Raw genomic sequence first — 27,014 nt, 5'->3', positions numbered from 1 at the left:
ACATCACACCTTTCTCCCACCAGCGCAGTATGGCTCAGCTTCTCAATGCCTCCAGCTGAAATCTAACAATCCAAAGTTCTCCTGCTTGCATCAAAGGCATTGAATGGTTTAGCTCTTGCTGTAAATGAAATGGTTTAGGACCTACTGCACATACAGTGCCTCAGAAAAGTACTGTATTCACCTGTTGCAGTGATGTCCCATTTTGTTGAATTAGAAATATACATACAGTACACATTTTTACGGTGAATATTTTAATCAGAATGCTCACATTAAACACTTTTACGGAAGAAAGGAGTTAAGTGCTACCGAAACCATTGAAGAAAAATCTGAAACTAAAATATGTTGATTGTATTCGACCCCCCGAGTCCATACTTAATGAGAAAACACCTTCAGCTGCAATTACAGCTGCAAGTCATTTTGGTTGCTTCTCTCTACCAGCTGCACACCAGGCAATATCAAAGCCTTCTACTTACTCCAGTTGGCTGGGGACTGTTGATGAAAGCAAGTTCTCATGTCTTTCCGCAGACCTTCTATTGAATTCAAGTCAGACTTGAAGTATTCAAGAAGCAGTACCATAACATAATGCTGCCACCACCACTCAGCTAATTGTGTGACTTGTCAAGGTACTTTGGTGCACTTGATTTAATTCAGATACGAGCAACAACAGCAAGGAAGATACTTGCATAATCAACATATTTAGGCTTTTTTAGTTTTCTTTGCAATTTTTGCTGACATCTACTGTAACTGTTCAGCACCAATTTCACTCATAAAAGTGATCAGCTTGAACACTGAGATTTTGACTGAAAGATTCACTTTGAAAAAAGTGTATAGATCATTTGTAATTCAACAAAATGAACCATCGTTAAAAAGAGCTGAATGCTTTTACAAGGCACCGGGTTGTCCATTGTATAGACAAGTACAGTCTAACTATGAATCTGAGATCTCCTTTAGAACTAAGGTCTTCCTACTCTGTCATTAACTAGGCTCCAGACAATAAGATCTGCCACATGCAGAACCATGTCATTGAATCTCAATGCCCAAATCAATTACTCTATAACCGTTATCATTTTTAAAACTCTCTTAAAGAGATACAGTATTTCTTTTGGTAAATGTTATCCATTAAAGCAAGTGAATATTTCAATATTTCCCTCTTTTTTTCCCACCACACCCAGCTGTAAATTATTTCCCTAATTTCAATTCAAAATGATTTTTAAGTAAATATGCTGCATACAGTAATTTATCATCATCACTCTCATTACTTGGCCAAATCTGTACAGCCATTGAAAGCAACTCTTGCTGATGGGGCAAATCCTAGAATCTGTACACTGCAGTAACCAAAAGTACATAAAAATGATAAGAACTCAAAAGATACACTTGGCATAGCTTAACATGATGAAACATTTATCCCTAAAATGCAGTATGCAAAACATTAGACTTTGTTGAGAGCAGGCACGTTTTTCTGAAATATGAACAAGCAAAATGAAACAAAATAGCATACAAGTAGAATTATTTTAATTACTGATCTTTAATAGCAACACCAATCTCTTCCAGAGAGCTCCCTACCTTTAGTTATAACTTACACAGAGAAGGCTCCATGTTTAATGTCAATGAGTCATATCTGCCTTTTTTCTCCCCTATAAATGCCAGAGGTCACTCTTTTCATTCAGCGAGAAATCAAAATGATAATGACTCCTTATTAAAAATTCTATTTGGAAGTGCACATAAGCTACATCAAAAGGTGCTGACACTGAAGCAGGCTGCGGGGTGGAGGGGGGGTGTTGGAGGGTGATAGGATTCACCGATAATTCCCCATCAAAACAAGGGGAGGGGGCTGCTAGAATAAAAATAAATCCACTGCAAATTACCGTTTACATTTTGATAATGCATTGAGACTCAAGCGTGGTGTTTATTAGAAAAAATACATAGCCTGCTATTATGAGCAAAGTCTATATTTAGCCAAAAAAAGGTAGTTGAGAAAATTAGAAATTATAGGCACACTGGAAAACTAGAACCGGCACAAATAAATAAATAAAATAAAACCACTAGTGGACCATTAATGAATGTATACCTCACGTGTGCACTTCAAAAAACAATCAGCCAGGAGGATTATTGTAAATTAAGAGGGTCACCAACATTCCCTTTACACCGCAGACACTGTCAACCTTTTAATGCCTTTATGTTATCTGATATCTGTCCACCTACTCCTGAACCTCCCCCTTCTAAAACCAGTCCTATCCAATAATTTCACACAGCTCCATTACACCACTTCTCATTCAGTCTGCCATTAAAACGTGGAAAGCTCATTGAGGGACGCACTGCATACCACATAGAGGGTTTGCCAACTTCAGTGTTTTGTGCCAAAATAGTTGAAGGGGATAATGTAGAGATCTATTTGGGTTTTTTTTCTTTAATTTGGTATTTTTGTAATGGCAGCAAACAGTGCCACCAAAGACCAAATGTTGTAATAGCAAGTTGTGACCTGAGTGCTTCTGCCATTCACCAGAAAACAGCTTGTGGTTGTACTGCAAAGATACTAAAGATCTGGGATACTAGTATCAGGTATCAGGATACAGGATTCCAGATACTAAAGATTTAGGTCTTGTAGTTGTCCTCAATTCCTGACCTCCTGCACGCAGCCCAGAGGAGTAAGTGAAAAAGAAAATAGCTTTAAATTATTATTGACAGGCCCTCTGGTCCACTAATATGCACCGTTCCCATGCTCACAAGGCTTAGAGGTGGTTTAGTCTTTGCTGTTTGCAATTTTATAACACCGCCCATCTCATGTAGGCAGTGGACATGTTAAGCTTTGAACCCATGTTTTACCTCTGCCTGACGCTTTCATACTCCCATAGTAACAGAACTTCAGTCTCGCATTTGGACGATGTTCCGTGTACTTCTGAGTCTCTTTGGCTTTTTGTCAACATAGAAATTACTGCATTTATATCACCATATTTCATTATAATTACAATAAATATTTGCAATTCAAACTGTTTAAGGACTATTCAACATAATGAAGCATAATACAGAATTGGACAGATTAAGAAAACGAATGTATACTTTATCCAAGCCTTATTTCATCAGGCATTCACGCAATTTCCTATGAGAAGCAAAGTATTCGGCCATCTCATCAATTTTTTTAGGCCACTGCTCAATAACTATTCCTCAAAGAATTCCGCAAAATGTATTTTTGAAGACTGAAATGATCCAAAGTCTCTGGAACAGGAAGTGTTGTCTGACTATTATGTCATGAACTGGAAATAAGATTAGTACCATCTGCAGCATTTATTTCAAACATTAACTGAAAAGCAAATGTAAAAAACACACTCATCCACCAACCCTCCAACCCCTTACCCCACACAACACCCCCCTTTTCAACACCTGTTTTGCGCACTGCAGAAGAAAAAATAAGAAAAATGCTTTGAGTATTTTTTTTTCCGTTTGCCCCCCTTCTTTCTCTCCATATGAATTTGGTATTTTAATGTTATTCCACATCCTGGAACAAAACCGTCCACCCCAGATTATTAATGCATTTCAAAGCAGACATCATTATTTTTTGAGACGATTTCTTTTAAAAAATTTACAGAAACCCTTCATGCGAATCCCCAGGGCCAGACTCCTTCTCTCATCTTATGATCTTATTAGCATCATATCTCCACTAACCTGCTGAGCAGAATGCATTGCTATGCACTTTCTGCCTTCTGACCCCTCTGCGGACGGAATTAATTTGGCCTTCTTTCCTTTTTTTTTTTTTGACCAGCTTTTTTTAGAAGGATGCAGTGCAATTCGCTGCACTTATTAAAAATAAAATAATCTTCAGAAATAAAATACAAAACCTATGGATGAGCTGCGGCATCAAAGCAGTTTCCTCACTGGGGAAAAAAAATGTTTCATAATAGTTTTACTTTCACAGATGCAGCACAAAAATGCAAGAGAAAATGTAAGCAATAATAATTAGAATTTTTCTGGACATTCGTCTATACATCATAAACTTGTTTTCTAAGCCGTCTAGTGCCTGTTCTTTTAAATTCAGTCTTCTGAAATAACTGATCAAATGGTTTATGCTGTAAAACTTTAATGCTGGATGGTATTGCTATTCAAGGACATTTCAGCAAAAAGGCTGCTGAAGCCAGAGCTTTACCTTAGGATGTTATCTCCTCCAGCATTGCACCTTAGCGTGACTTTAAAAGGTCTTTAAATCTTTTAACTTTCAGCTCAACACTGGTGATCACACAGACACGCAATAAGAGACTACAAATGTGCTCAGCTCATCCACATTTGGCCACTTCTTGGCTAATTTTCTGGATACATCTGAGTTCCAACAACCTGAGAGAGTTGTGTTGGGACTCTGTCTGCACATTCACCAGACGTATCTAATGGAAGACAGTCATCCTAGGCGATGTACCCATCCAAACTCACCGAGAGAGGAGAAAAAATGTTCAATCTCAGAGTGTCCCGAGTTGAATCATATAGACAGAATGAAAATCCCTGTCATCCTGGAGGACACCCCTCGTGTACCCAAACTATGCCGGTAAGATGCACCCCACAACATTATGGGACCCCCAGAACCCTTCACTTTTGGAACTAAGTACCCAGAGCTATAGAGTTATTTAAATTGGTGCCTCACTTGCACTTGTCCATTTGTCAAGAACATGGTGAAACATGAGTCATCTGACTGTATCACATTCCTACACTGCTTAGTAGTCCAGTGAATGTGTTCTCTGTGCCCATTCTGATACCCTGTCCCCTATGGTATCCCATCCTGTGGATTTCTCAGCAAACCATTTTTGATGCGACCGACTGCTTGCAGTCAATTTGTCAAACGCTACAGTACATACCCCTGCATCTCACAACTACTGAAAAGCTCAGTTCTGGCAAACTACTGAAGCTCAGCTCAGCTCTGGCCTGTTACCTGGTTGGGAGACCTCCTGGGAAACCTAAAGTTGCTGCAGGAAGAGGTGTTAGTAGAACCAGTAGGGAGCTCCTTTTGATATTCCCCATCTATAAATTAACTTCATTACTCCTCCCGACTGGTGCAGTATCATCCAGGTGACAGTTAAACATTGGTGGTGGTGCTGGTAGTTGAGGGGAGTCCCCATTACCTTAATTAAGTGTAAGGATTCTTATTAATCTGAACTTGGAATTTCCAGTCAATTGCTCCACCTACAAACTGCCTTCCACTTAATGGAAGGATATTCCAATCCTGGAGTGCATGTTGCCCTTTGCTGATGTCTTTTCCTCTGCATTCCCTGCTGACCTCTGCTTAGGCACTGTAGCTTGTGAAGCATCAACAAGTTGGGCTGTCTCGGCTGCTGAAGCTCCTATCAAACACTTAAGTTTCCTCTTGCAGCCATACTTATAGGCAGCCAGGCCTATTCAGCATTTTTATATATGACGCAAAGCATGAAGGGATACGATTTGCTAAATTAACATGAGCTTTCCATCACCAATGAGTGTTTACATTTTTGTCCACTGTCTTTCTATACTCAGGCTATATTCAGCCTGCCTTTAATTTAACTTCATAGAATAAAAAAAGCCAATCGTCTGTATATCATGAACCCGTTATTAAAACAATGGTAATTTAACCCACGTCAGCTCATTACACATGATGAGATCATTTTAAGGACCTGTATTGATACCCTCACTTTCTCAAGAGCCCACAAGTTCCATGGCCTAGCAGTAGTCCTCCTCTCTCAACCGCACTGCAAACATAAAAACAGAGGTTCAGTGAATGATCGATTTAAAAAACAGACAAAATCACCACTTCATAAAAATAATAACAAAGTCAGCTGAAAGTTACTAAGCTGAAATCATCTGTCATATTTGACGCCGGCAGGATAGTCACCTTATAGTTGCCTGGTCTTTGGTTTAAGTGCAGTCTTAGGGTTCATTCAGGATATTACCACATGTTTTTATTTACATGCCAAACACAAACCATCTGAACCCAGAAAAATAGGCTGTGGTTAAGACTCTCAAGGGTTAAGGGATAAAAGTATGGACATCGTGCATCTGAGGCTTCAGTTGGTAATAACTGAACAGCACGCCTGAAATAAGCAAAATAAATGACTGCAGAAGGAGGGGTTTTTTTCCCCATGAATTTCTCTGGCCCATATAAGAAAAAATGTGTAACTTCAGCACTTTGAAGTGGTCTATTAAGTTAACGTCATGTGCTGCGCGGTGGAAAAAAAAAGTCGGATCTAGATCTCACTCACAGCTGGAGTTTATCCATGCTTTATGGCGCATCAGGGTGCTGGTGAGAAATGGGCTGCCCCTCTGCCAGGATCTGCTACATCCTACTACACCCGGCAGCTGAGGCACAGGGCTGAAGAGCCGTGCAGAAAATCTAGAGGGTTTGATGAGGTAGGCAGACTGAATGATATACAGTAGCGGCCACGGGCGAGAGCTGTCCATTAGTTACGGGGTCTCTGTAATGCTCCGCTCAAGTACATTATTTTCAAATGCATCAGTCAGCGTCGTACAGCACAGATAAATTCTAATGCTTCAAATCTGTAATGCATACTCTCACCGCCGCTATATTACGCTGCGGGTTAGGAGGGCAGCGAGAGCGGGGAAAAAAATGTAATTTATTTTTCACTGTGGCCAGTATTCTTCCCATTAGCTTCAAACGTGAGATAAGTTATTGCTTTTAACGAGCGCCTCTAGCCGCCAGAGCACGCTACACACAATGCGCTGCACAAACCACTGCAAAACAAGGAGGAGAGCACGCAGAGAGGCAGGCTGCAGAGGTTCGGGACCTCCAGGATAGACAACTGCTGCAGCTGGACCAAACCCAACCCAAGCAGCAGAAATACAGAAGCACAGGAAATAAAAAGCAATTAGGCATTTCAAAGGTACACAGCACACACATATAAATATCAACGCATACAATTACTTGCGCATTAGGGTCAAGTGAATGATTGCATATAATTTCTACTATAAAATACCTTTGTCCGGAACATGGAAATTAAAAACCACATCATTACATGTGATGCTGAAGCTTTAACAATGCTCTGGGCATTACCCAGAGTAGGTCACACAATCCATTTCGGCTCACATCAAAAATTGTGCAGCACTGCAGCAGGATTCTAGAAAATTGGCCACAGTTATGTATTTCAGACACAACTTGTCATTTTTACTGGTTAAATTTCAAAAAACAAGAAAGTGAAATCCCAGTGACTTTTAAATAATAAACAGATCTCTTCCTGCATTAAACAGACATATGAAGCATAACTTGTAGCATACAATAATCATTAACTGAGACAAATAAAATGCAGTTAAATAAATTCAGTCCAGTAATTAGCATTTTCCGCTAAAAAATTAAGACATAGTGATTTTCTCACATAGGTTATCTCACATTACCAGAAACAGCATACAAGGCATTACATTATAATAGTGTAGTATAACTTAAGTTGTTACTTAATATGTTATGATAAAAAAACCTTTAGTTTACCAGATAGGCCAAGGAAAGTTTAGACAACCATTAGCTTGTTTTTTGTTATAAATGACTAGGCCATTACTGCATAAATAAACAAAGCAATGAAAGCAAAGATTAATTAATAAAAAGTAAATATCTGTTCAGAGCATACGTGTTAGTAAGTGCAAGTGTCAAACTGAACGGGTTTAATCATAAAACTGAAAATAACTTGAGAGACAAAGGCAGATAGCTTCAGCTTACTCTGCATATTGTTTTCTACTCTATTCTTTGGTAGGTGCAAATGACTTGCGGTATTTGTTCTTGGAAGATTTAGTTGGATAAAAACTACAACATACAGGTTGTAGTTTACCATAGGATTGCAGAAAAAATGCAATAAATTATTAAAACAAGAAGGTGTTTTCTTGTTTAAAGAATGGTAGATTAATTTCATCCTGTGATGCCTTCATCTAGTATGTGGTGATGGCCGAACTCAATAAAAAAAACAAAGATGCATTAGGAGGAGCCTGAGCTTAAACTTGTAAGTAATGTAAACCCAGATCCTAGAGTTTTTCTTATGACATGTGGGGCTGCTAACCTATAGTTCAATCATTAGATCCAGGATTCTCTGTACTGTATATACTGTAATCGCTTCAATCATGAAGTAAATAGAAACTCAAATGTTGCACAACTAGAAACTAAATATTAGCAGTCTATTGTGCAAATCAATATATTGACAATTAAAGAAAATGGAGAGAAAATTAAAAATGGATGTACAAACTACACCTTAAAACATTTCATTGATTGAATGAGTACAACAATATCCACCAGCTGTACAGTAACGTGTTTTACAAACACTGCCATTTATCATTTCACTACATTCAAAAGATAACATTTAAAATCACAAAACAACAAAATGAAAGGCTGGAATTGACACTGGTGTGCTGTGTAAATAGGTCCTGACGTGCTTGCCATACAAGCAAATTATTAAAAGTTAATAACTACACACCCCCTATTGCCAGGGAATACAGAGCAGAAGCACATGTAGGCACATGGTTCCTTTCCTCCCTGCAGTGAGAGTAATGGAAAGGGCAGCAAATCTAAAACTAAAGAAATAGGTATTTACATTCATTAACAGAAAGTCACAGTACTTCTATTATTAACATTTTTTTTACAGTATTAATGTGAGTGTTAGGACCCTACTAGGGACAAAATAAGTGCTAAACAAAGGACAGTCCTTCTCCATATATCAAATAATGCATCAACAATTTACCACATGGTCAAAATTTTACCACAAATATAACAGTCCCCTCACTAGATTTGACTTTCAGTCTCTGCTTACATTATGTGGCAGGTTTCCGTTAGTACCAAGGGAATGCCCAAGGCAATAGCAGTCTGGCCTGGGAAAGCTGGGAACCCACTCACATTGCTAATTTTTCATCCGTTGGAGAATCTATGAGAGACAGGATGGGAGGTTTCCTTTATAATGTACTGAGGGCCCACCGCTTCACAGTACCAGCCCAGAAAGGGTTGGATCACTGAGCTCTAAAGAGTGGTTTGGTGATTTTAAAATGTTTCAAAATCTGCCTGGCCATCTGGCCTCTGCCTATTGTGGCTGCCTCAGTTGTTAAGATAAGATAAAAGACTGCTGTAGGGCTCCAATCAGACTGCCTCCATATACAGTAGTGCACGTGCTCTTGCCTTACAAAATGAGAAATATTGATATCTGTAGCTTGATATTTCTGTATAAATTGCAGCAAGAGCTGGCATGCTACAATGTATTTGATTGAGGCATAGGCATGTTCTAGCACTACTAATATTTCCCTGGAAAAGAAGGTGACCATCCGATGAGATGTGCATCTTTTCAACAAATGTAATAAATAATGGGGGTATTCCTATAGCAACTCAACAGAGAAAAGTGTATTTATTGCACTGTACTTACCTGCTCTAAAAAACAAAAACAAAGAACTGATCAAAATATTTGACAAGGTAGGTGCAATTACTGCCAGATTTACAGGTGCAAACGATCAATATATTTTGCACAATCTGTTTATAAGTACTTGTGAAATGACAGTTACTTTAGGAAATACAGTTTGTCTTGCAGTGGCATAGGGCAAAGAAATGTTGGAATGCATTTGAACTCCGTGTTAAACATGACTGGAACTGTCTAAAATCATGCCAGTTACAATACCAAGGCAAACAGTGACAATGTTCAAGGCTTGCTGCCAAATTCAATACAGTTGACGTGTAATGCGCAATACAGTAGCCCCTGTGAGTATATGTCCAAATTATTACCAAAAGTAGACAAGTATGTGGAAACCGTGAAATAAGATTTTACAAACACTGTCTAAGCAGGTGCGCACTTACAAGCATTGTGTAAGCAGTTGTCTTCACAACTAGAAACCCACTGAAGCTAATCAGATATGAGCCTGGCCAGTACCTGGCAGGGAGTCCTTCTGGGAAAGCTAAGGTTTCTGATGGATTAGGTGTTTGTGGGACCAGCAGGGAGCACCTACCCTGTGGTCTGTACGGATCCAATGGATATTAATAGTAATAATAATAATAATAAAATAATAATAATAATATTTTAAAGATCATCTGAGATATGTATTTGAACAGGCTGTACTCAACTCCATTGTGGGACACCACGGGAACATCCATGGGTATAATCCCACTACTGCCACCAGAATTGGAAGTGACTTAGGGACAATCGCACCTTAACTACATTCTGACAAAACGCTAATTTAATGCCCAGGCTGTGATTGTGACTTTCATTTAAACACCTCTACAAAAAATAAGAACACTCTACAAATCACTGCCTCTGTGGCTGCTGCTACTCATTGGTCAAGCTCTACCTCCGACTAAATGTCTTTCACTGTGAAACACCATTACATACAGGTGCCTGTTAAATAGCCCTAATAAGAGTGAAACTGCTGCATTCCAAAATCACTTGTCAAACAATTATATAACAGACATGCAGTCTTTTTAGGTCAGCTTTTGTCGATCCTAATAATAATAATATGGCCTTATGTAAGAAAAGCAAACAGTTATTGTTCTTCCTAAGAAAACTCCACTCTTTTAATGTGTGTACTACAACAATGACTTTATTATACAGAACTTTAATTGAAGCTGTCCTAATATTTCCCATCTGGAACAATAAATCAAGTAAGTTATGGTGGTCCATCGCTACTGTATTCAGTTCTTTTGGCAACGTATCACATTTTCAACACTTTAGCTCTCAGTGTACACCATCTTTGTTAAGCAAGTAACAGAATGCCATAAGAGACACACACTTTGTTCTAAAGGAAGTGGGGAAAGCTTGGTACAGTAGTTTTCAACGCTCAACAACTTTTTCTTCTGCACAACAACTTTTTCTGAACTCACCCAAACCTCCGGAATATTTTGGCGGCCTGGACTGAAGCAATCTTCACGCTTTAAGATTTTTAATATCTGAATAAGCTACACATTCCAGACCCGACCCTGGACTTCATACAGAAGAAACTGGGAAAGGCAGAAGTCAAAGAGAGCTTCTGCTGTAGCATGAGCCGTCTTGACATGAAGATTGCTCACCTTGGCTTGGGTCTCTTCTTGGGAAAGAGTGACCTCCTGGAGCTGTTGATGGAGCTTGTGTATCAGGTGTTCCTGAGTAGACATCTGGGCCTTAAAGTCTTCAAGATATTCTTCATGACCTTGCCCCGAGCTGGAGAACAAAATAAATATGTGTAGGGCCAATTCAATATGTATTGCCATGTCAAGAAAGCTGATTGGAAGTTGCTCCAGTACAGCCCAAATAATAAAACAGCAAAACAAAATCCAAGATCTACATAATGAGGTCCCTAATCACCCTTGGATAGGTACTATTTTGGAATTGACTACATTTGATTCTTGGAACCCTCCTTCCCGAACGGAGGAGTTTATAAAAGGAGCTGGTGGGATGGAAAGGTATGTGGACCCCTTATTAGCTTTCCGAATGATAGAGCTGCTGTAAACCAAAGCAACAGAGGAAGAGCGCATCCAATGATCGTGGATGCTGTGAGTATGACTCCAGGTGTTTCCTTCCTGGGTAGCTAATCTGAAGGACTGAAAAACCCTTCCTGGCAGATCTAAAAAGAAGCATTTTAAAAAAAAGGAATTCTTTCCTTAATTGTAGTGAATTCCAAGCTTAACACTTGATAGATTTTTGGTGTATGAAGGTGGACTCCAGTGGCAAAGGCAAGCTATAAAATTGTATCATTACTTCCTCTCTACTGTGATATTCATTTTTTGATGTCTGCTTTTTAAGACCGCATTGGTGACGTGGAGTAGCCGAGGAATTTCCAGGAGAATTCCGGTCCCATAAGCTGCTGAGGGATGGCCGTCTAGTTAGATATCCTCAGGTCTGTGGGCTTTTACCCAAGTAAATCTCTCAGTTGTACAGTACTTCCACACACCCAGGGGGGCTCTCCAAGATGCGGGACAATAAAAATAGACAGCCTGCCAATCCAAATTACAGCAAACACACAATAAGCTCAGTCGTACAACTGAATGTAACAGGACACTCATTTATAAACAAACACAAATAATAATGAGAACAGACAAGCCCGATAAACCTTGAACACATTACACCCCAAGGTAAAATATCGAAAAGGTAGATTTAGTTAATCACAGGATTATCTTTGTATCTTATAAACCTTTGCCTTCTTATCCTGTAACAACTACTGTTTTCCAGAAGATGCAAGAAGAAATTTTGTGTTTAGAATTATTGAACTATTTAGCAATACTACATAAAAGTGTCAAGCGAAAATTAAAAGTGAGAAAAGGTACTTGGGATAGGGAATGATATTCTTATATACCATTTTTGCATTGATAAAGGAATTGTTTTTATTTTAAATTGCTCTGGAAATAATTAAAACAGAATGTATCTTGTGTATTCCAGTTTTCGTGTTTAATTTTGTATTTCCCAATATATTGTTTCTTTAACATTTTTGGATTAATATGTTTTTCTTTTGTGGACTTGAAAAACAACGAGTTGTAATCCTGTACACTTATTTTTGTCTTTCAGCTCCAGAACACATACCAACCTGGACTCCCTGAGGTGACGTTCATTCTTAGGATTATTTCTTAATCTTGTGGGAGTCTTTTCTTTTTATCAATGGAACTGTTTCATGCAATGGGCATTTAAAAGAAGAGTAACACAAAACAAATATTTTATGTACTTCAATTTATATTAGAGAACATTTCTGATGGTTTGTGGCATTTTTTTACTATAACTACACTATTTCAGAATTAAGTTCTTCTCATAGATTATGGACCCTTATTTTCTGTATTTAAACATCCTCACTTGTTTTTGAGAAGTGCAGTTGTAAAACCCTTCGCCAAAGTATTTCTTAAAACCAGGCTTCCAAATGTGACCCAGCAAGTTTTTGTACATTTTCTAAAATCACCAGCAGTTTCACACGTGTGCAGGAGGTTTACATTTGTCTTAAGAGAGTTAATTTGAACTCTTTCATGTTGGTGATGATTTAAGAAGTCCTACAAACACCTGTTGGACTTTTGCCCTCAAGCACAAGACACAGGGAGCCCTACTTTATAGGCAATAATAACAAACCTGTTAAAAATAGAGCTTCTTCTTAAAAAAATGAAAACATCTGCTCCTTATACTTCTGCCTTCCAGTAACAAGAACTAAAAGCGTAATAAATACAATTCTTTCATCACCTAACTGTTGCATATATTTACATTACAAAACATACATTTTGATAGCTGTATTGTTGAGTCATTGTTTAACTTTACTCAATTATTTCAGAAAGGAAACTGTAAACTTGCTTTAGTTTTAACTATTGCACTGGGACCACTGCAAAGAAATAAGCCCTACAGAGAGCCTTTTAATAAACTATTAGTTGATCCAAGAGAATGCATGCAATGTGAAAGGTGCGCTATATCACTGGAACAATACAAAAAGTACAAAAAAAATAACTAACTGGATTAACTATGTTGTTTTTATATCAGATTGCTGTGTTCTTGAAATGTACCTGATATGGAGAAGAACGAAAAGTGAGATTTTGGAAAGCACTCAGGTACTGTTGACCCCAAAAAACTGAGATGACTTCAATTAGATGAGTAATAAAGGATACAAGGAGCACGTGATATGGTGTATTTAGATTTTCAGCAAGCTTTTGATCAGCTTAGTCATAAGATTCATTCTTAGGGTTTCTGAGTTGCTCAATTAGTAAAACTACTTGCCCAAGTATGGGTTGAATTCTACAGTGCAGATACTGTAGGCTCGAGCCTGTAGTCGGTCAATAACCAACTGTGACTTGGATTCTCCAGGTGGAACGCTATGGATGAGAGGCTGGGAACAGTCATATAAATATTTACAATTAGATTAGATTTTGTAGGTTGTACAAACTAGTTTGTAGATGATACCACAATACAAGGATTAAAATGCAATATAACAGAAGAATCTACTTATAAAAAAGGCTTGACAGTTTATCTTGACACCTCTTTGTAATTTTCAAAACATTGTGGAGAATCCATCCTAAACTTTCATTTATATCTGTTTATTCTAGAAAGTTGTGTTTTAAGGCACAACATTTAAATCATATGATTGATTGATTTGATATTCAATTTACTAATACCATGAACATCAGTAAAACCACATTCATAAGGCTGAGAACAATTCTGGTCATCATGTTATAAAAAAATATATTGCTGCTCTTGAGTCAAACAAGAGAAAAACAACCATACACATACCCTGGATTAAAGGAATGTCTTTTTCTGACAGGCTAAAAAAACTCAAACCTTTGAAATCTTGAACAACGAGTTGGAATATAGAAGACTATGAGAAGACGAGGAGAAGATGTGATTCAAGCATCTGAAAACCACAAAGGCACTGATGAAGAAGACCCAACAGATGTCTTCAGTACCAGTAAATCATGAACCCGGGATCACAAGTGGACACTACATGAAAGTACTTTTCTTGAACACAAAGAACAGGCCTTTTCTTACACAAAGTTAAAAGTTATGCGAGTCTGGAAGATGCACAGACATTCCTGGCTTCTTATAACAATTGGCTGGATGAGATCTTTAGAAGAATTAGCTACTGGAAACAAGTAAATGGGGTGAATGGCCTCATAACCTTTCTTATATGAAAAACTCTGAATGAGGCTTGACATTCACACCTGCCGTTATAGAATGATGCCAATGAAAAAAGGCACCCAAAGGCCAATCAAAAAGACAGTGGAAATGTGTTGACAAGGTGAGGTGGCTCACATTGGAAAAAGTTTAAAACCACAGGAGAAAGGAGGAATACAGCTACACTGGGGGAAAACCAGTGTGGAAAACATATTGCTTTAGGATGGAGGACTTTTAGGGAGTGTGTGAAGGACATGAGAAGTGCTCTCTGGGACCCTCTATGAACATTTGGTAAAAAAGTAAAATAAAATTACATCAACAAATAACACACCTGTACACACACATTCTGATATTGTAAATGGATTCTATAATTCATTTAACTATTTAAAAGGATTTTTAATACTATTTTACTATAATACTATTTATTTCCTTATAAACAGTATTAAAACTTTCTTACAAAGTTCGGCGAGCTACTGTGTTTCTGAAAAATGCACAAATCTATATACCCCGCTAGGCATTACAGATGTAGTTGTTCAACCCAACCACCGGCAGCCCCTTAAAATTTCAACAGAATTTTTCTTCTAACTCAACAATACAATCAAAACACTCTCATTACAGAAATGAGAAAACTGTTAAGCAATGCCATCCTTTGAATCTATAAGATAACTTAATGTAGTTACTAAATATTCTCAGTTAAAAATGTGAGCTTTAAAATCAGGAGCAACAGCCCTACTAACCATACAACTTCTATAGCCAAGAATCAACTGCAGCTTTAGAGGGAATTAAACATATTTTTACAAAATGGCAACTTTTGTCTGCAGATCAAAAACAAGGTCAAAGTTAAACCATATGTTTACATTTACTTGGAATTAAACAATCATTATAATTGAGGTATATTAATTTCAGATGTTGGGGTAAAAATTAAAAATAAAATCAGCTTTTACTTAATTCCTCTACTGTAAGCTACCGCCAAGCTCCAAATCACTTTATCATTTTCAACGTCCTCATTTCAAGTGCTATGCCAAATAGAAAAATACTAGTATTAGTATTACTAATATTAGTAATACTAATATTAGAAATTCATACTTATGCCCCCAAAAGTAACACAAATAAAATCTTATCTCAGCTCATTCTTAGAATCTGGTGGACAGTCCAGAGAAGCTAGATTCCCAATAAATAAAAAAAACTGTCTTAACAGAACTCTACTTTTAGATTTAGACATAATGGATTAGAGTAACTGCGCAGGCTGTACAGAAATCTTGTATAAAAGAGACTTGTAATTTTTATGCACTGTAATGTTTTGTTTGGCAATGAAATACTGAACGAGCTATTTATGTCACGGTGTATGTTAATGTGCACATTCTGTCAAAACAAATTATCCAAAAACACGAATCTCATGTTATTATATATAAATAATATTCAATATAAGAGATTAAGAACTGTCTAATTTATTAGGGTATTTTTTCTGTCCTGTGCAACATTTTAAAAATAAATATTTGCAACATAAATATTTGCTAAAGTTCCAGGCCAACTGGCAAAGACTGCATCATTTTTTTCATCAGTTAATCACGGAATTGGAAACAAGTATAATTGTAGATAATAATCAAAATCAAAATAATAGAGGTTTAAAAATCTATTATGCTAATGTGTTATTTCTTAATAATGTGTGACAAATATAACATTTCAAAAAATAAAAAAAATCATATTTTTTGTATATTGGCAAGAGAAGAGAGAATAGAAAAATAGGCTTCTAATATATGCATGTAATATAATCCAGAAGCTGGGGTAGTCAGAAACTTTGTGAAAGTCACTAATATTGTGACTAACAAATATAAATTAAGACGAGCTGAAAGCTGGAAATTACAAGTATACAGGTCCTAAACATCATCAAATAAAATAACCAACTAAAAACATCATTCAAATTTCAGTCTGTTTACAGTCAACCTAAATACAAAACTATTTTCTAAAAGTGTCACAATTCAAACGAAATATGAACTAAAGATACTTATATCTACCGCTTTAATTAATTCTGATAAGTAATGTAAATATTTAAAATTATTTAAGTACTTTATCAGTAAAGTCATTTGTAGAATAATATAAACAATGTACAACAGAGCAAGCGTTATGATTTTGTCTTAGAAACCACAGTGTAATACCAAACTTTTACCCACTGCTTCACTGTTCTATCTTCCTTACAAAATCTTCCTCATTCTTTATACAAAGGATAAGAAAGCCAGAGAAGATTAAATAATTTGTGAATTGTTTTATTAAATCCAGCTTCTTAGAAAAATTTCTAAAACACACAAAATCTCTAAATCCAATATGCTTGCAACATTTATTTTTGTAAAAGAAAAGAAAAGAAACAACTAAGATCATATAACTTAGTTTCCTTTCCATTGTGCGTGAATATTTTTCTGTTATGATTTAGGGTGTCTCTGAAGAGTTTAGTAATGCTTTCTTTTCCATTTAACACTTCCTTTCTAGAATAACTCTGCACATACACAACTGACTACAGAAGGCTAATGCACTTGTGTACTGTACATAACGCAAATATAATTTCCAGAGAGGGCAACATTTGCCAGTGAAGGCCATACTATCAAACTAGCAACTTAGATTTGATTAAAAAAAAAGGAACATTATCACTTTAAAACAGAAGATCTTTTTCTGATCAGCTTGCAATCATTCTGCAAAGCTACAACACAATGATTAAACACAATTTATACGTAACTAACAAAATTGGCTCAAAATCAAATATGATTTTGCAGAGTAACAAGTCTCAAACAACTTGTTAGAATATTTAAAACATGAAATGAAACGGAAATTGTTAACATTCAAATAATCCAACAGAAAGGCAGAGAAATCTAATTTATTTCGTGATGCAATCATTTACTTTTTACACTTTCAGATGAAGGTCCTAATCAACAAAATGTTGGGTCTACTTTTGTTTTGATTCTTCCTTAGTCAACAGTTCTTAGGGTGTGTACAAAGCTTTTTTACAAAATAATTAAACTATTGTAAAATTGTTTTATTATTGTTAAAATATAAGACAGTAGTTAAAAGTTACACAAAAATAGATGTTAAAATTAAACATACTGAAGCTTATTTCAATGCAAGATTCTTGTATTTATGCGATTGCATGTGTGAGAGTGGAGAATGTTTCTCATTTCAAATCAATTCTCTGATCTTCTGTCGCTTGTTCACTTGCATATAAATAATCAGTCTCCTTCACTTAATTATGTTGACGGTTAAATGTTAATTCCAAAAATAGTTTTGCAAAAACGGCACCACACTCCAATTATTTTAGGTAAATGTGCACTGCTTAAATGAATGAGAGTCAGTGGAAGAGGCAATGAATTAAATGCTTTTGGAAAATTATCTCAACTTCCTCATTAATAATTGCTTTAGCAGGATCCCCACGAGGCACAAAACAGCAATGCTCTTAGACAGAAAAAGAGTACACAACAAATCAAATTTGTAAGAGGATATTTCCTATTTCCATGCGTTATTTTGTTTTTTTTCATGCACTGGTTTGTTCTGAAAAACAGGTTTCCGAGAATAAAAAAAAAAAGACTGTAACGTGCTCAAAATCCAGGAGGTGAACGCAAGGCACAGCGACTGACTGAGGAGGGGATGGGAGAGGTAGGCATACTGCGGTGGGTCTGGGGTGCCAGCTTGTTCCCGGCCCTCATCTGTCCAAGAGAGAAAAGCGCCAGAGATCGGAGATGCCCCCTGAGCTCTGGGGAGCCGGGCACAGTAAGTCCCAAGGCTGGCAGCCATGACTGCCAGTGCCGCACACAGAAAGAGAAAAGGATCTGGAGTACTGAGCAGCTGCTGCGATAAAATACAGAAGCAAGGGAGAAAAAAAGCTCTCCTTCAGACATGGCCCTAAGGATGAGAGAGTCCCGGTAAGAGCAGAACAAGTCAAAGTTGGTTTGTTACCTACTTTAGACTACAATGTAGCATGGCGAAGGGCGGCGCTTTGTTTTTGTGTCCGTGTAACAATGTGTTATTGTTGCCCGAGACATTAACATAAGATGCACGATAGGCCGGCAATTAAAATCAGCAAGGAGGAGAAGCACAACGGGCAAGAAGAGCTCAGATCACACGCGTGTATCCAGGTTTTTCTGCGGCTCCTTCCCCCAGTTCTCTGCTGCCACGCCGCCCGCTGTCATTTTCCAGGGTTCTCCATCTGCAGGATCTGCTGCTCCAGAGCACCGCGTGGAGCTGGGCTAACGCACGAGAATGCCTTCACATCCCGTCTCCACACTCCCTCCAGCCTCTCCTCTCTCCCTCTCCTGCCCCTTTGCTGTTCTCAGACGGACTGACTCCAGGAAAAGCCACCAAGAGGAAAACCAAACTTTCCACCAAAAAACAAAACAAAATTGTACTTCCTCGGGAAAAGGACGGCCATTCCCTGTGGTTTTATTTGCTTTTTGTGTTCGAGGTAATTTAAAACAGAATATGAGCTGCAGTTACTTTTTTGTGAAGCCCCCCCCCCACGTCCCTTCCACAGTCCCTGCTCCCTCACTGACGAGAACAAGTTTCTCCCACTCTGAAATACACAAGCACACACCCTTTGTAAGCATACAGTGCGTGCTTGTTTTGTATGTGTCTGTTGTCTATGCCAGCTCTGAGACAGAAAAGAAAAAAAAAAAGAGAAAGCTCCACTTTGTAAGTTATGGGAACACTTTGAGACAGACACAGGCACTCATAAATTATACGCTTCATTTGCATATTCCAGGCATAAGACATTATGCAAATAGAAGTCGATTTGCATAATGGATTCCTCTTGTTGCCTCAGTTGCTTCATGCTTCTTTTTATTTAATAATAAAAAACAAAGAGGGGAAAAAAGAAGAGCGAGCTTCAGAATCGCACAGAAATGTGCTAGTTCCCAATCTCACCGCTGCTGTTCGTGTCACTTCCAGAAAAAGGAAAGAGAGGGGAAATAATAGAGGCAACTAAGACAGGAAGAACAAACTGCTCATTTAAGCTTCAGCAGATAGCTGCCCTTATTCAAACTTCACAGCGCTGACATCAATTTCCGCAAGATATGAAAGACAAAATCTGGAATCAGACGCATTCAATTAACAGACAGACAAACAGACAGGGCATCCTAAACAGCAGGGGCTGCTCTATTGTCTATGTGTCTATATGCATGTTTCTCTTCCTTAATGAGTGTAAAACTACCTTCCCTGTTATTGCAGGTTTCAGCCTGGCCAATTAGCGATCGTGCTAAGACCCTCGCGAGTGGAGAGGGGGCACTGCCAGGAAGGGAGCGGGTGGGGGTGCATTATTAAATAATTAAAAGCAGCACTGCCTCCTATTTTTAACCTCATCAGTTCCGTTCGTTCACAAAAAAAAAAAGGAAGGGGGAAGAATAAAGCACAGTGACAGCAATAATTACTTAATCAAATATGACAGCGATAGCTAATTCTGTCTAATTTGCGGAAAGAACCGTGGCAGCAATTACTACAAAAATAAAATAATACAAATTTATGGAGATAAACAACAGTTCTGTTTCATCTGCAAACTTCAATTAAACCTGTTCCTAAGCTTCCTGACGTCATCTTTCCTCGCTTCAAAACCAGATGGGCTGACACCAAAAGAGAGAAAAGGCAGAAGTGTTTATGTGTGAGAGTTAGCGTGTGCTTGTGCAAGAAAAAGAGAGCGAGAGTGAGGGAGGGACAGAAAAGGGGTGGGTAGGGGGTTGTGAGGACTTTGATTATTTATAACAAAATGCCATCGCAACATCCTGTGGTGGGATCAGACAGCAAAACGTCAACTCCGATCAGCTCCAGTCCAATAAGCAGCTTGAGATCCTTCACAGTTTACAGTACAGTAGGGTACAGTACAGTCAGGGCTAACACTACACTTCAGACGCCAGCTGCGGGGCTCTCAGTTTCTCAACCAGCGCCAGTGTGGAGACAAGGCTAAGCAGAGAACAGGCAGTGCCAGGCTGACGGGCGCGCGGGCAGGCGGTGGGCTACCTACCCTATGGGAAATGTTAAGCGCAATTCATCAGCTTTTAGAATCAATTAACCCGTATGTTAATTAATGTCAAGCCTATAGAACCAAAAAAAGGGGGGGGGGGGGGAGAGGAAAAGAGGAAGAGAGAGGCAGGAGAGGGAGGGAGGGTGGTAGGAGAGAGAGAGGGAGGGTAAGAGAGAGGGAGGGAGTGCAAGAGAGACAAGCTGCGAATGCGGATGATGGCAGTAAGAAGCTGGCACAGTGCCATCCATTCAGTGGTAGCACCAAGGCGGTTTGTGTTCACTAGCAGAAAACGGGAAGATGTTACAGAGGAGAAAGAGAGACCCCCGCACTATATGGTCGGTCTCGCTAAAAAGAGGGGTGGAGATCTGGAGGGGGGCATACCGAAAACAAGAAAATTACCACTGGCTGGGGGGGGGGGTTGTTGGTAAGGAGCCTAAAGCTCAACCTAAACTTAAACCAGGAAGGAAGCAAAAAAAAAAAAAGAAATCCGTTGCCTTGCATTTGCTGTGGGTGTCGTAGAGAGAGGTGAGTTTTGGGGACGGACCCAAGGGGCAGTTGTTGGGGGGTGACAACCTGAACCCGATCGCCACCAGAGGAGAAGCTGGAAGTGTCTATGGAAGGACCGGCGCCAGGCGGCAGACACAACGATGAGCTATGCCAAAGGGGACCAGGAACAACGCGGGGGGGGGGGGGGAGACACTACAAAAACTGCCGATTTTATTTTGGAGGTGGCGAGGGGTGGTGTTGGTGGTGTTGGAGGGGAGGGATGTAGAGAAGCACCTCCCCTCCCGTGCTCTCCCTCTCAACCGCAATTCCCTGTGCCAGCCAGCCAGCCAGCGGACGCCATGCCAACAGGCTCGCTGGCAGAGGTGGCGCATTCGCAGGAAATGGAATATAAAACCTTTCTTTGGGAAACGGCGCGGACGGATTCCTTTCGACTCTGGGACGCCGGCGATGCCAGGAGAGAAGCGCAGACCCCGGAGCGGACAGAAGCCTGCCAACCGCTTATTTGGTGGCATCTGTCGAGGAACGAGAGAGTGGTGGTGGGGGGGGGGATGCTGACAGAAAAAAAAACAGGGAACGCAACAAAACGGCGGCGCGTGCCCGCCGCGGCTCGGCTGGCAGAGATAAAGACAGAAGAACAAACAAGGACAAGACGCCGCTCCTGACGGTTAATTAAAACAAAAGTTTGTTCTGTTAATTAGCACGACGGCGCCAAAGGAAGGGGGGAACGGATTAAAACCAAAAACAACAAAGCGAATAAACAAAAGCGGAACGCCGACCGGGGTGGGGGTGGGAGCTCGGGGGGGGGGGGGGGGCCTTAAGAATTGGGCGCTGCTGCTTTTTGTGCCAACTCCCCCCGGCCCCCCCGAACTCAATCTACCACCTCCCGAAAAGCCGCCAGCCAGCCACCGCAGTGAAGAATGCCTGCCATGGGCACCGCCGCCGCAGTCGCTGCCAATCTGCCAATCGCCCGCTCACAACAAGAAAGGAGGGAGGAAGAAAGGACCTCAGGGACTGTGCCAATGGCTCGGCAGCAGCTGTTTACAAAAGACACACACAAATCTGCAAACATGAGGATGAATACTAATAAACAGCTAGAAAAAAGTCATCCGTGATTCAAAAGAGAACTGAAGAAAAAGACTGTGACAGTACTGCAAACTATTTTGGTGAAGCTGCAAAGATTTTAATTTTATTGGAGAAACGGGCATTTCCTTTATCTTACGGTCTCACCCAGGTATGAGGAATTAAACCACTTCGGCGTGATAAGATCAACTTCTTAAGGGGGGGGAACAAAGTATGAAACTCTACTCCTGCAGCAAAGCAAAGCAAAAGCATGAGAGGGAGGCAGGCAGGAGTGTGCGATTTATCTACATTCACAGCTATCACCAGGGAGATGAATGGCTCAGGCTGTAGTCTCTATACAGCATCCACCAGTATGGGAGACAAGCAGAGAGATGCCACACAGACAACAGACGTGCACTAACTTCAAGAAGGGGGCACAGACAGAATGGAGAGAGGACCGCGGCGGCACACAGCACAGATTCGGGAGGAGGTACCCGCGGCGATAGCCCTCCTGGTGCAAGGGGAACCCAGCGGAAGGGGGGTGGGGGAATGTGCGTGTGGGAAAGCTTCGCCACCCCCCTTTTTTTTTGCCCCCTGCTTGCCAACCAACCAAGAAACTACCAACCTCTCCCCCCTCCATTTTTCTCTTTTTTGGTGGTGGTGGTGGGGGGGGTTTGGGGGAGACAGACGGGCACACGCGCACGCAGAAGTACCAGCCAGGGGTTGCGGGTTCAGTTACTTACGGGGTGCCGGGGAGCGTTGCCGTGGTTCCCGGAGGGTGCTCCGTTGGCATCGGGCGCAGAGCCAAAGATGGGCGACACTGCGGAGAGAAGCGCACGAGGAAGGCGATTTATTCTTAAAATTTATTTGAAGGAAGAAGGAATTACAAACAGAAATTAATTGCCGCGGCGGCTGGGAAAAAAAAAAATCGCCACTTTTTGGATATCAGAAACTTTTCTTGGCTTTGTGTTTTTGAGGGAAGGGGGGGGGGGCACAGATATGGATTATAAATTAAAGAAGTCATCCAAAGGGAGGGATTACAGGAAAGGAATCTTTGTGCTTCTGCAGTGCTCTGGCATCACCACCAAGATGACAGAGCCACGACTGCCACCATTAAGGATGGATTATTAAAAGATGGCATCTTTTGGGCATTTCCCCCGCTGCTTAAAGCGGGTTCGTCACAAGTACAAAATTACGATTTAATTTTTCAAAAAATTTCTCTTCAGCGCGGAACGTGCATGGAAATTATAATCTTTTGGAGCTAATGAGGTTTGGATTATTGGCCTTTTATTTTAATTCCAGGGGGGATGTTAATTGTGCCACGTCTTCATTATACAAATGGAGTACAAAAAAAAAACGAGAAAAAAAGGAGTGCACGCAACAGAGTGCAGAATGGAGAGGAGGAGGAGAGAGAAAGAAGGAGATTTTTTTTTCTCTTTCAGCTTGCATTCATATAATGCCACACTACTGGCAAACAACCACAGAAGCTCCTGCAATGCTTGGCTATGCTAGTCTCTTCAACTCTTAAAAAATCTGGCTTCATTTTCTTTCTACGGTCACATTTCTCCATGGAAGATGCTGTTTTCTTTGCTGGATTTAAAAAAAAAAACATGAGAATGAAAAGCTGCATGGAATTTATTTCCGTTTGGAGATTACTACTATTACAATTATCATATTCTTAAATTTATTACTAAGAGTTATTACAGTGCTGTTGCAAGCGGGCAAACGGAATACCGAAGAGACAACAACAGAGACTGTGGCGGGGCACTGGCTAATGTCTTCAGTGTTTAATCATCATACAGCAGAATGGTTTTATGCATATTTCATTTGCATATCATTAAATCGCTAAGGCACACTGGCAACTGGCAGCTGAGAGCGAGAGAGGGAGTGTGTGGAGCAGCACAAAGTGTAAAAAAAAAGAGAACGACTCATTATTTTCTGGCAATTTTCAGAGCCACGCGTTTGCCAGTTGGTTTTAATGCAACATTAATTAAAAAAAACGTTCAACCTTTCCAAGTTGGATCATTTAAAACGTCACAGTCTGTAAGAGTGTAATGCATATATAATGCACATATCTCTCGGGATGATATTACAAAATTTGGTGGACGGGTACTTTGTTACTTAACATTGAAATCGTGGATGAGGCAGTGTCTAATGAAAAAACGGGTTTCTCAGCAGCCTTCACTTAAAGAGTTCTCAAGTTTTGCGCAAAACAGCGTGTTGGCATGTTGTGAATACTGTGTTGTGCGGAATACTCCTTGCCTTATTTAAGTTACCCACTGGCACAATTAGCAGCCGCCGATACATATTGCTCTTTTTAGCCTCCTCCTTGAAATCAGTGATGGGAAGAGATGGGGATGCAAGCGAAGGGGCGAAGAGGCGAGCCGGGGGGCGAGAGAGAGGCGGCGGGGCGCAGGGCACGGGCTGTGTGTGGGAATCGCTGTGGGCACCCTGTCACAGCCTTTCCCCTCCTTTTCCCGGGAAAGAAAAACAAAACAAGCCCCTGCACTCCCCCGCAGAGAAAAACAGTCTCCTTATAATTTATGCACACAAATTAGCATGCCCGCCTAGTTTCTGATTGCCTGTATTAAATCATTAGAGGCGATTAATCCATTGTTTCGGATTCAAAAATGCCTCCTTGGCCCCCCTCCTCTCTCTCTCTCCTTCCACCCTTTTGTGTAGGACACAAGGGGGGTATTGTTGGCGCCCTAGACAGACACACATGCACCAAGTATTAATTGAGGGGTAGGGATTCAGAACTGTAGGCAGCATAAGCATCGCATTGGGTTGGATCAATCCTAACTCTGCCTGACTTATAAAAGGAGAATTAAGGAAAGACAAAGCAATAGTGTTGCTCTTCTGAAAGTACATACTGTATATTAATCTCCTTTTCAAGGAAAGAGGCAGGGAGCAACAGCTCTCTAACTAGAAATGCGAAAAAAAACAGGAGAAAACGAGGGTCAAAGGAAATATCACCTGCATTGTCGACGCGAAGCTGTAGCTAGTGTAAAAAAAACCTGACTCCAGGGTAAATTGCATTGTAAATTGCATTTGCCTTCAGAAACATGAAAGACAAGTCTTTGCCCATGCCCAAAATTGCCCCCTCCTCCTCCTCCTCCTCCTCCTCCTCTACCCCCCAACTCCTACCTCCCACTGGCATGGAGATATGAATATTCAAATTGAATGAGGTTCTCCACTGAACAATTAGCTCCGTTTAATAATTTTCTTTAATGATGGCTGAAAGGCTGAGCTGGTTTCCACTGCGGCAGTGCTGAGGTCTGGGTATGAGGCTGGCGTTCTGGAGCTTGGAATCATGCAGATGTCGCTGTAGTTCTTCCGAAAGCTCTAATGAGACGAGAGGGGAGTAACGAGAATGTCGTTTGGGATCGCATACCTCTGCTGTACGCTTTATGAAATGGATATGCAGGAAGAAGGTGGGGATGGGGGGGTGGGGTGGGGGCAAGTGCTTTAAATCGGAGATTCCTGTATGAAGGAATGTCTACATAAATTATTTTTATTCAAATTCGGCAAAATAGAGCGCAGTGACTGAGATGAACCACGGCATTCTGTATTCAACTGTGCATGTCACATGGAATACACATTATGCAGAATATTTTTATATTAATATGCATAAGGAGAGGTGATTATTATGCAGCTCATATTCTTCAGTGCAGAGTAAAACTGTAGAGAGCTTCTGCCGCATTCTCTTTACGGTCTACAGGGTTGTTGGAGACGATCTGATTCTCAGTAACATTATCGCTCTAGTTTCTTTCTCTGGTTGTTTTTTTTTTTATACGACTACTTTCGGAAACATTTTATTTGATAGCAAGAAAACCATCGTATAAGCTTCTCCTGAGGACAACAATGCATAATACCTGCCTTCACTTGTTGTCTCTCCAATTCACCTCCATCGTGTCACAGACTGGGTGCCTTACGAATACTCCCATGCCCAATTTGGTTTGTAAGGGTGTATGGGAATACCAGAGAGCAAGTTTAAATGCTGCAAGGCAAACTAGAACCAAATAACTTCATTACCCTTCAAGGGGTTTAGCATAAAAAAAAAGTCCTGAATGTACCAAACCCTTTCTTAAACTGAACGTACACTGCTTTGTCACGAAGTGTAAAACATTAGCCAAGTCTATTCATATGGGCAGAGGAAACACCATGAGAACAGATACAAGCCTCAAGGACGTGTATGAGAAAGTTTCTCATTAAGACCAAATGTAAGGCAATTGCCAAAAGTTATGAAAAAGTTAGGAGAGCTGCGTCATACCACTGCTTTATGCTGTCCGTTTCAAACAAAAGCACATGAAACTATCTATCATAACGCTGCAGGACTTTGATCCAGCTAGTCATTGATCACTGCAGCTACTGTAATATAAAAGCTGATTAGAGTTAATCATAAAGTCTTGCAAGGCACTGGACAGTGAGACGGCAGGTCTACACTGTGTAAGTAATGTAAAAATCCATGTGATGTAGAATCTTGCTTTTTTTTTCCATAAAAAAGAACATGCAGTAGGGGTTTTCATACATGCATTTGGCACCATCACTTTGTGGAAACCACGGCACCATACTTCTTTCTCTCAATCACTCACGTCTTTGTATACTGGATTTGCGGCTGAGTTTTAAGTCTGTTTTCATCGTTGCTGGAGAAGGCTGAGGGACAATGAGTGGACTCCATGAGCGCTTCCACTCCTAGCTCGAAGAACACTTCCATCTTCTCTTCTACACTACATACTGTACCTTGACATTTAGTCCTGAACCTCTTGGAAGTCACTGCTGGGATTTACCAAATAATATTACAGTGCTCACTGCATCTTTTCCAAATAACCAAATTCCAAAGGCTGCTTGTGGTATTGTTAGCACTGCTGTCTTTCAGCTTGTGGGTCCAGCATGAGACACATTTCATTCTGGAGTTTGCATATTTCTTCTGTCCA

General features: G+C 40.0%; 1 protein-coding gene and 1 long non-coding RNA gene across 5 annotated transcripts in view; one reads left to right on the top strand and one right to left on the bottom strand.

Annotated features, from left to right (window-relative positions):
- LOC102690441 (polyamine-modulated factor 1-binding protein 1) overlaps positions 1 to 27,014 on the bottom strand; it is a 150,729-nt gene that overhangs the window by 97,265 nt on the left and 26,450 nt on the right. For 3 of the 4 annotated variants that reach the window (XM_015368202.2, XM_015368203.2, XM_015368204.2), the window contains exons 6-7: positions 22,821 to 22,897; positions 10,979 to 11,108 (exon numbers count right to left, since the gene is read on the bottom strand). In XM_015368202.2, coding sequence (XP_015223688.2) covers positions 10,979 to 11,108; positions 22,821 to 22,897 — 207 coding nt within the window. Of the gene's footprint in view, positions 1 to 3,660; positions 3,734 to 10,978; positions 11,109 to 22,820; positions 22,898 to 27,014 lie in introns of those variants that run through there. The other variant, XM_015368205.2, reaches the window with a different exon arrangement.
- LOC107080009 (uncharacterized) lies at positions 6,235 to 13,463 on the top strand. The gene is made up of 3 exons (XR_001480898.2): positions 6,235 to 6,357; positions 12,450 to 12,482; positions 13,395 to 13,463. It is a non-coding gene; the product is annotated as an uncharacterized lncRNA (long non-coding RNA).

Source organism: Lepisosteus oculatus, chromosome 20 (assembly GCF_040954835.1).
Source record: "Lepisosteus oculatus isolate fLepOcu1 chromosome 20, fLepOcu1.hap2, whole genome shotgun sequence".
Lineage (NCBI taxonomy): Eukaryota > Metazoa > Chordata > Actinopteri > Semionotiformes > Lepisosteidae > Lepisosteus > Lepisosteus oculatus.
The sequence above is the reverse complement of the archived record's forward strand: the minus strand, read 5'-3'. Positions and strand labels throughout refer to the sequence as shown.